The sequence below is a fragment of the Ovis aries genome, chromosome 25, assembly GCF_016772045.2.
Source record: "Ovis aries strain OAR_USU_Benz2616 breed Rambouillet chromosome 25, ARS-UI_Ramb_v3.0, whole genome shotgun sequence".
Taxonomy (NCBI): domain Eukaryota; kingdom Metazoa; phylum Chordata; class Mammalia; order Artiodactyla; family Bovidae; genus Ovis; species Ovis aries.
This window is the reverse complement of record NC_056078.1, coordinates 18,189,479-18,201,169: the sequence shown is the minus strand read 5'-3', so window position 1 is coordinate 18,201,169 and position 11,691 is coordinate 18,189,479. Positions and strand designations below refer to the sequence as shown.

The 11,691-nt window shown below is 51.9% G+C and overlaps 1 protein-coding gene across 1 annotated transcript; it reads left to right on the top strand.

Moving 5' to 3' along the window:
* Positions 1-4,984: 4,984 nt before the first annotated feature.
* Positions 4,985-11,691, top strand: EGR2 (early growth response 2). Its single transcript, XM_027962248.3, has 3 exons — positions 4,985-5,266; positions 7,778-7,886; positions 9,199-11,691. The coding sequence occupies exons 1-3, from the start codon at positions 5,168-5,170 to the stop codon at positions 10,446-10,448; spliced, it is 1,458 nt and encodes a 485-aa protein (XP_027818049.2). The 5' UTR covers positions 4,985-5,167; the 3' UTR covers positions 10,449-11,691.

Genomic DNA, 11,691 nt, shown 5'->3' with positions numbered 1-11,691 from the left:
TCAGGGAATTTATAAAGGATTCGAAAAAGTAACAGCATAGAAAATAAGTGAGACAACAGAACGAGGCAGGTCCCCTACATGGGTGACACCAAGGCTAAGAATATCTCTTTTCAAGCCCTATCTCCAGATTTTGGAGGTCATTCACTAATCCACTCTTCCAAAAACTAAAATTTCTGTTCCACATTTCCAAACTTCCTTGAAAAAGCAACACTGCTACTGTTATGTGTTTTGATCTTTCTAGGAAAAAAAGAGGGGGGGTAGGGTGTTGTGTCAATTCAATTATTGGAATGTGGAACTTGGCTTTCCAAGTTTAGATGACGTTTTCCAGAAGGATAGAGGTTGTTATGAGTTCCATGCAAATCCACGCTGCTTTCTGGATTAGCTTTTCTCATCATTATTCTTGGAAGTGGAAACTCAGAATTTAAGAATAAATATTACCAATACCTCACATATCAATATTTGTAATGTAGCTATTCTTATGCTTTTCATCAGCTTTATCTTAGTCATCTGTAGGCTGCTCTGCACCACATGATGTATCAATACTTGAAAGATGTGGGCTCTGGCAATGGAGAGAATAGAGTTCATATTCTGGCTCTGCCACTTCCTTACTTGGTGGATTTGGGTACCTCCTCTGAGCCTTAGTTCCCTCATCTGTAAAACAGGAATAAATAGCCTTAATTTTCAAGGTGGTTGTGAGGAATAAAGCAGTGAACTGAGAAAAACACAGTTCAGTGTCTGTCTGCCAAATGGGTGTTCCATAATAGTGATACTTGAATAGCTAACAGTATGCACTGTGCTTCGTGTATATCACTGTATTGAATCCTTAGTACACTCATGAGGTGGCACCAGTGGCAAAGAACCCACCTGCCAATGCAGGAGACATAAGAGACATGGGTTCGATCCTGGGGTCGGGAAGATCCCCTGGAGGAGGGCAAGGCAACCCACTCCAGGATTCTTGCCTGGAGAATCCCATGGACAGAGGAACCTGGCGGTTGGGTGGGGGCAGGGGGGTGGGGCTCTAGTCTATAGGGTCTCACAGAGTCAGACGTAACTGAAGTGACTTAGCACATAGCATGCACACACGCCCATGATATATATAGATATTTTATATATACATATATATGTAATCATTTTGTCCACTTTATTGTTGAGGAAACTGAGGCACAGAGAAATTATGTAACTTAGTTAAGAACAAACAGCCAGGTACTGTCAGAGTTAGACTTTGAGCCCATGATCTATGATCTGAACCCAGAGCTCGAAATATCAACCACAAGAAATGGTGACCATTCTTATCAAGATTATTCAGTTGAAATATGAAATGTTTGGGGCTTTCTCTCTTTTTTTTCCTTTTAGGAATTAAAAATAAATCTATTTGGTTGCTCCAGGTCTTTATTGCAGCATGTAGCATCTTTAATTGCAGCCTGTGAACTCTTGAGAGTTCATGTGAGACCTAGTTCATGTGAGAACAGTAGCATGTGAGACCTAGTTCCCTGGCCAGATCGAATCTTGGCTGTTGGGAGCAGCGCAGAGTCTTAGCCACTGAACCACCAGGGAAGTCCTTCTTTTTTATTTAAATACTGAGAAAACTGCTCTGACAGCTAGATGCACTGATTTGCCCCGTCCTTTTCTCAATGCAGAAAGAAAGCTTCCATAGTACATCTGGCATCATTTGGAAAAACAAAAATTGCTTCCTGTAACCTGGTAATGGAAGCAGACTAGTTTATACGTGCTTAAAAAATCCAGGAATTTCCCTTCCAAGGGTTTTAGAAGCCGTGGGTCAGAAATTATAGATGAAGATTAAATATAAATTTCTCTTTAAAAATTCCAGGAATTTCCTATAGTGAACTTCATTTTTTGTACAATTAGATATATAAGCTGAAAGATTTTAAACTTAAAGGCATAAAAAAGTGTGACTTGGGATGGATATTTTGCTTCGAGCCTTAATGATTAGATTGACAGACTATCACCTATTAACCCGGACCCTAGGTTGATATGCAGCTTGTCATAATGGTGATAAATAATGCACTGATTTACCTTTTATTCTTTGCCAGCAATGGTAAAGTGATCTGTAGATTTGACATGATGTGTTTCCACTAGAAAGACTGCACTTCTCCACTCTATTCATTTTAAATGGGACAAAATTCACATTGTCTGTCATTTCAGTATGGAGAAATTGACAACTAAGGAACATTATTTCATTAAGACTGTCACTGAAACAGAATGCTGATACCAATAAGTATTTCTGTATATGTTCTCTCTTCTTGATGAAATTTTGTTGGCATGCTGCAGAAGCTGAGTGGTAAAAAAAAAAAAAACAAACAAACAACTCAAATGTAAAAATTATAATGCCACTGTCATTATCCGGAAAAGATAATGGCAGAGAAAAGAAGAGTCATAGAAGTTAAAGTCTTTTGAAGGGTGAGAGAAGGGCAGGGACTTTCAAGGAGCCTGGCTGGATTGGCAGCCCTTCGCTCCGGTGTACTAGGCAACGAAGGCAGCCTGGAGGTTTCCACCCACGTTGAACTTTCTTTATTCCACAAATGCACTTTGCTTCCCTGCATCTCTGGGTCTTTTTCATACTGACTCTTTCTCCCTGAAATACTCTATCCACGGACCTTCCCCTAAGCCTCACACATTCTTCAGATCTCTGCTTAGAGAAGCCGACCTAGATTCAATCGGATCCTTTGTCCTTTTTTCTTCATTGGGGTCAAACATTGTCATTGTTTACAATTGTATATTTGTGTGATTGACTGCAAGCTCCAAGGGCCTGGGAACTAGGCTTAGTTTTAGGGATCTGTAGCCTTTGGCATAGCGCCTGACACATAGTAGATGCTAGAGAAATATCTGTTGACTTACGACAGCGTGCGTGCTAAGTTGCTTCAGTCTAAAGTTCACCTTAAAGGAACCTCTGCTTAGGCCAGTACTGCTGCTACTACAAAATAAGATCATAGGGGTCTTACTTCCCCATCCAGATTGTTTGTACCAATGACACATGAATTTGGCTACATGTTGGATGGTGTGAAGCAAAGATTCTCTCAGGCTTCACAACAACTTTGGCATAATCTCAGTTTGGTTTACAGTTCCTGAGATTACCAGATTCATAGTGAGGTGCTGAATGCGGGAAGGCACTTAGCAGTTTTCTCAGCACAGAGGGGCACCTTTAAGAAAGGCTTGGCTGGATGGCAGAGTTGGCAATTAGTCTGTTCATCACTGAGGTTCACAGGGCTCTGCTTTTTGAGTTCAGGATTCACACCCTTGTGTGTGTCCATAGTTAAAGGCAATTATGTTTCACTCCAATATCAGTGTTAGAATGGAAGTGAGTGAAAATGACATGACAATAGGGATAGTTTATAAAAATGTTTAAAAATATTTCCTAATAAATCAAAATACAAATGTTAACAAGTTATTTGTGACATGCCTCAAGGCTGATTTAGTGATTCTCAAGTCCACACTGTGGAAAAAAGCTGAAAACCACTCAGTGGGTAGACCTCGAGGGCCAGCCAGGACCCCCAGGCTGCCTCCCTTCCTCCTCACCCCCATCACGGGGCAGGCCTAAGAGACGCCTCTGCTTCCTTCCTCTTGTACTCTCTGGGTCTGGAATCAGGACAAAGCAAATCAGAATCTGGCATCAATTTGCTACTCTTTATAATAACACTGATCCATCTTGGAGCATTCCATTTACTTGAGCATTCTAACAAGTTTTAAAGAAAAGAATTTATTTGTTCAGCTTTTGATCAGAATAAACTCAACTGCCTAAAAGTAGAGACCACGGTACATCTCTGTATTCAACTGCCATCTTCCGCCTTCTTCCCCTCCCAGGCACAGGATCTTACTCTGTAAACACCTTTACGATTTTGTCTCTGCCTTTTTTTCCCCCCCTCTCTCACACTTCTTCTTCACTCCAGGAAGGATACTGTGGGATTGGCTTCTCTTATTACAAGGGCTATTAGTATGATAGCTTTGTGAGAACCTGGTCACTTCATTCATAGCACGGCCTAGGAAAGCACAAGAACTCAAATTCTTCCTTCAATCTGGGGAGAGGGGTATGTCCATGACAGTACCTTGTCCCATGTTCTTGAAATCCCTGACTTCAGCTTTCCTCTTTTCCTCAGAAATGCCAAAGGAAAAAGATGAAGCTGTCGAAAGTGACCTGTTTCTTTCCTAATGGGCTGAACCAGGCTCCCAGTCCTCGAAGAGCCGTTCTCTTTCTGGAATTGTGTTTTCCGTATGAATAATGTAGCATCCAGAGCACTGTACGTACAGTCGGAAGACCCGGTTGCAAGTTTGGACACCACCACTTATCAGCTGTGCTACTTAGGCAAGTTACTTCAGCTTTCCGAATTTATTACCCATCCTCAGGATGGCTGCCTTGAGATGAGTATGCCTGGATTTTATTCCATTATCACTCTTAAAAGGGGCCGAGGGAGGCAGAGGGAGAGAGAGGAAGAGAAGGACAGAGGGAGAGAGGGAGGGAGGGAGAGAGAGAATCTACTGACCCGTTTCCAGCGGAGGTTCAGGGAAGGCCTCCCAGGACTGGCCCCAGGCACCTTTCCCCGGAGCCTGCAAAGCCTCCTTGCCGCTGCTGTTTGCCCCTGCCCCCAACCCACCCCTGGCGCAAGGCTGGCTTGACGTGGCGCAGCTCATAAGGAGGTATGAGTTGTTGGAAAACTGCGAATAATTCCAGTGTCGGTCACTCCCATTTACTCTAACGAGCTTCTCTGACGGGCCGGGCAAGCCCGCCTCTCCTCGTTGGGGTCCCATCCCCCATCTGACCCCCACTCAGCCTCCTCCTTCGGGAAGGGTAGCCGCTGAAGACTGCGCGGCTCACCCCTTCCCGGGCAGCCCCCGGCCTGCGTCCTGCCCTCTGCGCCCAACTCGCCCGGCACTCGCACTCGGACGTTCAGGAGCTCCCCCTCGGGGCGGCGCGCGGTGGCCGCCCGCGGGGTTGGCAGCGGCGCCCACCGCGGGGCGGCCCCGGTGACTCGCCCGCCTGCCCGCCCACGTGCGTGGAGAGGAACGAAGCGCAACCAGTCGCGGCGCCCGCGCTTGCCGCCGGTGGGTGCCTCACCTCGGAGGCCGGCGGGGGCCGTAACCCGAGCCCCGCTGCCACGACCCATATTTGCATAATTCGGTCCCCCCCCCAACTCTTTCGGACTCAGGGCTGGAGATGCGAGTCGGGCTCCCCTCCGAGGCGTCGTCTTGCCGGTGGTCAGCGCGGGGGCCGCAGGACTGGCCGGAGCGCAGGCGGAGCGGGCTGGCGCACGTGGTAAGAGTGCAGCTTTCTTTTATTCTTTTTAAAGAAACGGGAACTTTTCACGTTTTTGCCGAGGGTGGGGGTACTTCCAACGGTGCTAATCTTGCCGCGACTTCTTGCCTTTCCCCTTTTATTTTTACTCTCCAATTGGAAAAGTGCGCGCAGCGCCAGCAAGAAACTTTCCCAAAATTTCTCTGGTGTTTTAAGTCAGGAAGATGGCCGGCCAATTACGAGGCGGGCAGAGGGAGAAGCGGAGCGCGAGAAGAGGAGCTGAGGCCCCTCACCGCCGCCCCGGGGCCCTGACCGCCGCGCGCGCGCGGGGCCGGGCGGGAGCGGGTTCGCCGCGGCAGGTGAGCGGCGGGAGAGCCGCCTGCAGCGCCGCGCTGCCTCCACGGCGTGGCGCCGTGGCTCTCGGTAGCCCGCGCCCCCACGAGGCTGGGGCTGTCCTGGCTGGCCGCGGGCTAGGGCAGGGCCGGACCCTAGAGGCAGTCCCGCGCACTGTCCCAGGCCTCGGCTGCTTTGGGGGCGGGAAAGGGGTGGCAGGCGGCTGCTCTCCAGGTTTGAGCAATTGAGACCAGCCCCCTACGAGGCCCCGGCCAGGCTCGGAGCGCTCCCAAGGCGGGCCAAGGCGCGCCGGGAGATAGGAGAGGTCAGAACAACCGACCAGAGTCTGGACCTCTGAAAAGTTTAAAAATTGTTTTGAGAACTAAGTATAAAGGTTCTTGTCGGGGCCAGTTTTTTTGTTTTGTTTTTTAACTCTCAAAGGTAAAAGTGTGTACGGTGATGGCGACTCGAAACTGGCGTTAGCGTCACCGTTTGCTATCACTCTGGACCTTGCTGGGCTCTCCGAGGTGGCTCTTGGCCAGGGAAAGGAAGAATATTCCTCTTAATGTGTGTGTTTTGGAGTAAGGCTCGGGTGCGGGCAGAGCGCCCCTCCGGAGGGTTTTGGGGGTGGGGGACTGCGGTGGCGGTCGGTCCAGGCAGTGTGAAGGTGAGGATGGGTGTTTTCGCAGAGCACCCTGTCGAGCAAACCCAGGCGCCGGCTCTTGCCGCCCAGTCACTCTGTTGGAGAGGCGGATGCACGGGCGCGCTGTCAACAGGGAGGTGTGTAGCGTAAGGTGTGCGAGTGGGTGTGTGAAGAAGGCGGCGGGGGCTGGAGTGTGTGTAGCGGAAGTGGAGCGCTTGTGAGTGTAAGAGTGTGTGTGCGTGTGGCGGGGCAGGGTGAGTGTCCAAACCTCCATCTGGACGCCCCCACACAGCCGACCGCCCAGACGCGCCGGGAAGGGCGCCCGCTAAGCGCAGCAGCTGAAGGGGGGCGGGGAGCGCGCGGGCAGAGGAAGGGGGGTGTCTCCGGCTGAGGATTTCTCTCGAAGCTCCCCGCAGTTATCTGCTCCTCTGAGGGTCTACTCCCCCCCACCAAGGTGCCCAAAATACTTAAACAAACAAACAACCCCAAACCTGTTCCGTTTTCGCTCCTGTATAAATAGAACAGACTTTCCAAAAAAGCAATACCGCATTCACTCTTATCACCAGCCACTTCTTTCCACCAAGTAATTCAGAAAAAAGCAGTCAGCTTCCGTGAATGCATGCAGCTTTTTTTTTTTTTTTCTTTTCTGCCTCCTTTTGCTTGCGGTTTTGAGCTGCCAAGAAAGTGAGTAGGGGTTTGACTGTAGTGTCTCGGCTCCGTTCGGTTTCTTTCCGAAGTTTAATTTTCCGGAATGGCTCCCAAACAAGGGCTGGGGAGGCGGAGCTGCCGGCACCGGATCTTCGCCTTTTTTGGAAAGTCCCGGAGAACCGGAATTCCTCCCCGCCCCGGAGGCCTCGCCGCAGCCGGGACCCGATCGCTCTCCCACAGTGGCCTAAGCCGGACCGGTGGCGCGGCCCATCCCTGCCGGGCTCTGAGCCCTGGACCCGGGCTGCGGCTTGGGCCGCCTGCCCCAGACCCCTGCGGGCTGCAAGCTGGGAGTCGCGAGCCCGGAGGAGCCCGCGCAGCCGAGCCCCTATGCAAATAGGCCATGTGACGGCAAAAGCCGCCAGGCCCAGCCCTGTTCCTCAGTCCATATATGGGCAGTGACGTCACGGGCAGTGAGGACCTGCCCATAAATACTTAGAGCAACACTTTCCGTCTAACCGAGAGAGCAGCAATTGATTAATAGCTCGGCGAGGGGACACACTGACTGTTATAATAACACTACACCAGCGACTCCTGGCTTCCCAGCCGGAACCCAGGCGAGAGTCAGTGGCAAATAGCCATCTTTCTTCTTAAAAAACCAGCAACTTGTTTGCTAGTTTTGGATCTGTTAGTTATTTTATTTTATTTTTTTTTTGAGGGGGGTATTTGCTTTTAAGTGTGGAGGGCACAAGGAGATACCAACCTAGGCTCAGTCCAATCCCTCTCCAAAACGGCTTCTCTGACACTCAGGGTAGCGAGGGAGTTGGGTCTCCAGGTTGTGCGAGGAGCAAATGATGACCGCCAAGGCCGTAGACAAAATCCCAGTAACTCTCAGTGGTTTTGTGCACCAGCTGTCTGACAACATCTACCCGGTGGAGGACCTCGCCCCCACGTCGGTGACCATTTTCCCCAATGCCGAACTAGGAGGCCCCTTTGACCAGATGAACGGAGTGGCCGGAGGTAAGCCGCGTGCCCCCTTGGCGAACCGGGCTCACGCCGCTCGGAGGTGGTGGGTGGGTTTTCGTGCGTGTGCGGGACTTGGAGGAGAGGTGGAAGGTGTTGATTGAACTGGATTTGAAGAATAGAAGGGGGTGCAGGAGGAAAGCGGGAGCGGGGACCCGGGCGTTGGAGCTGAGCGCGCGGGCAGATGCACCAGGTTGCCAGCGAACCGGCGTGCGTGCGCCGCGGCGCGCCCAGCCCCGGGCGGGCTCAGGCATAAGAGTAGGAGGTGGTGCCCCACCAGGCTTCGGGCTTATGGGAGCCTTAATGCCGGCGGCACCCCAGCCTCCCCAATCCCGGGGTAGGGGCAAAGTGATGGGGAAGTTCGGGGCTCTGGCGGAAAGCTGAGCGTCTGGAGAGCGGAGCGGCGGAGATGCCGGAGGAAGCGTCCGCCGCTTCCTCCTCGGTACAGGAGACCCGGGGAAAATCTCGGAGCGCGCTCCTCCTGCGGTCTGAAGGAGCGCCCCCACCTGCGCGCTGCCAGCGAAGTTGAGGGGGTTGGCCCGGCGGGGAGGAGGAGATGGAGGGCGGGCAACGGCGGGAAGCGGCCCCGTGGCTGCCGAGGGAGGCCGGTAGGGCGCCGGCGCCGCGAGTTTCCTTGGCGGTGGCAAGTGGTCTCCCGAAGCCCGCGCACCTTCCCCGAAGCCCTGCCACTGCCTTTGCGCTGAGGCGAGGCCGCGCAGGTGTGGGACAAGGCTGAAAAGATTGGGAAAGGAAACCTATTTAGACTCCTTCCATGGCAGAGCCCGATTCCCTCCAGCAGCGGGAGAGGGAGGGAAGGAAGGAACCTGGGGTGGGGAGCAGCTGGGAAATCATTGACCCCCTTCTTTGGCTCACCTCTCAGGCTGACACCTTCGCTGCACTGGCTGGGGTCAGTCTCCTGCCTGCCCTAGCTGTGGGACCTCAGGCAAAGGAGAGAGAGAACTTCCAGGCAGATGGGGAATTTTTAATACTGCTGCTGCTATTATTGGGTGTTTTCATTGGGGACTGGAGCCACAGATGGCTGTATGTGGTGGGGGTGGGGGCGGGGGTAGCTCATCCTGCTTTCCTGGAGGTAGTTTGAATCCTAGACTGTGGCTGGCTTCCACAGTAGGATCCTGGGCTAGCCTCTTCTTACTGTCTTTGGGCCACAATTTCCCCACCTGTTGAATTCTGCCCCGGCTTACAGTGCTGGAGTCCTTGGGGTGGGACTCATGTGAGACCAGAAGGGTGAGAAGGGATTCTTGGCTGCATTCTCAATGCTCCACCTCCATTCTTCTTTTCCCCTCCCCAGATGGCATGATCAACATTGACATGACTGGAGAGAAGAGGTCCTTGGATCTTCCATATCCCAGCAGCTTTGCTCCGGTCTCAGCACCCCGAAACCAGACCTTCACTTACATGGGCAAGTTCTCCATTGACCCCCAGTACCCTGGTGCCGGCTGCTACCCAGAAGGTATCATCAACATTGTGAGTGCAGGCATCCTGCAGGGGGTCACCTCCCCAGCTTCCACCACAGCCTCCTCCAGCGTCACCTCTGCCTCTCCCAACCCACTGGCCACTGGACCCTTGGGTGTGTGCACCATGTCCCAGACCCAGCCTGACCTGGACCACCTCTACACTCCGCCGCCGCCTCCTCCTTATGCGGGCTGTGGAGGAGACCTCTACCAGGACCCCTCTGCGTTCCTATCAGCAGCCACCACCTCCACCTCCTCCTCTCTGGCCTACCCACCACCTCCTTCCTATCCGTCCCCCAAGCCAGCCACGGACCCAAGTCTCTTCCCCATGATCCCAGACTATCCTGGATTTTTCCCCTCACAGTGCCAGAGAGACCTACACGGTACAGCTGGCCCAGACCGCAAGCCCTTTCCCTGTCCCCTGGACTCCCTGCGAGTCCCCCCTCCACTCACTCCGCTCTCCACCATCCGCAACTTTACCCTTGGAGGGCCCAGTGCTGGGGCCACAGGGCCAGGGGCAGGCGGAGGCAGCGAGGGACCCCGGCTACCTGGCACTGGCTCGGCAGCGGCTGCCGCAGCCGCCTACAACCCACACCATCTGCCACTGCGGCCCATTCTGAGGCCTCGAAAGTACCCCAACAGGCCGAGCAAGACCCCAGTGCACGAGAGGCCCTACCCGTGCCCAGCAGAAGGCTGTGACCGGCGCTTCTCCCGCTCGGACGAGCTAACCAGGCACATCCGGATCCACACAGGGCACAAGCCCTTCCAGTGCCGGATCTGCATGCGCAACTTCAGCCGCAGCGACCACCTCACTACTCACATCCGCACCCACACTGGCGAGAAGCCCTTTGCCTGTGATTACTGCGGCCGCAAGTTTGCCCGCAGTGATGAGAGGAAGCGCCACACCAAGATCCACCTGAGACAGAAGGAGCGCAAGAGCAGTGCCCCATCGTCGGCGGTGCCGGCTGCCTCCAGCGCCTCTTGCAGCGGGGGCGCGCAGGCCGGGGGGACCCTGTGCAGCAGCAACAGCAGCACTATTGGTGGAGGGTCCCTCGGCCCTTGCTCGTCTCGGACCCGGACGCCCTGAGATGAGACTCACGTTGACACACCAGCTCTGAGGCCCCGGAGGCCCTTCGCCCATTGGAGCTGCACGACAAACACTACCACCCATTCCTGCCCTTCCTTCATTTCATTGGGCAAAGGGCCTTGAAGGAGCCTAGCACTGCCCCCACCCCGCCCCCTCCTATCCACTTAGAAGCAGGTCTTAGCCTGCTTCTAAAACTTAGCCCACCTTAGTCTGTCTTAGGTGAGTTGACTGTCACCCCAAATTAATGGGGAGGCTCAGAAGGGAGTTGGGTGGAGGGGCCTCTGACCTAGAGGGCTGAGGCCTGACCCTACTTTAAAGGGTTGTTTGACTAGGTTTGATGCCCCTCTCTTATTTTGACTGGTTAGTTTTTTGACTCTGGATGTCAGAACTGATTTGAGACTTTTTCTACAGTAGTTTGGGAGATGCTGATCTCTTCAGATGGGGACAGCAAAAAGGCAGAAGCAAAGCTGATGTGCACTTTAATGGCCTGGGACTGATTTGGGGGATGCTGTACAGTGGGCGAAGCATGGCCTTTACGCTGCATTCTGTTGCCCTAGAAGTGAATCAAAGCTTATCTAGTCATCTCAACCCTTTAAGCAATATGTATTATAAACTTAGAGAACAGAAGTGCAATGTGATGGGAGGGATATAGCAATACCTGCTCCTTTTTGAGTGGTTTGAGAAACGTAAAGACTATTTTTTCAGTGTATATCCATTCAGATTTTGTGTATTTTTGATGTGCACTGTTCTCCAAGTTCTGAACCTTTGGGAAAAGAAAAAGTAAAACATTTATCTCTTGCAGTGAGTCAGAGGTTAACTTATTTAAAGGGGGATGTACATATATTCTCTGAAACTAGGATGCATGCAATTGTGTTGGACGTGTCCTTGGTGCCTTGTGTGATGTAGACAATGTTACAGGGTCTGCATGTAAATGGGTTGCCTTACTATGGAGAAAAAAATCACTCCCTGGGTTTAGTATGGCTGTATATTTCTGCCTATTAATATTTGGATTTTTTTTAGAAAGTATATTTTTGTATGCTCTGTTTTGTGACTTAAAAGTGTTACCTTTGTAGTCAAATTGCAGATAGGAATGTAAATAATGTTACTGGAGCTGACTTGTTTGGTTATTAGCTCTTAATAGTTGTGGAAATATAAATGATTTATTCTAACACAAAACCACTAACTGAAGTTCAGATAATGAATGGTTTATGACTATAGTGTAAATAAATACTTTTCAACAATA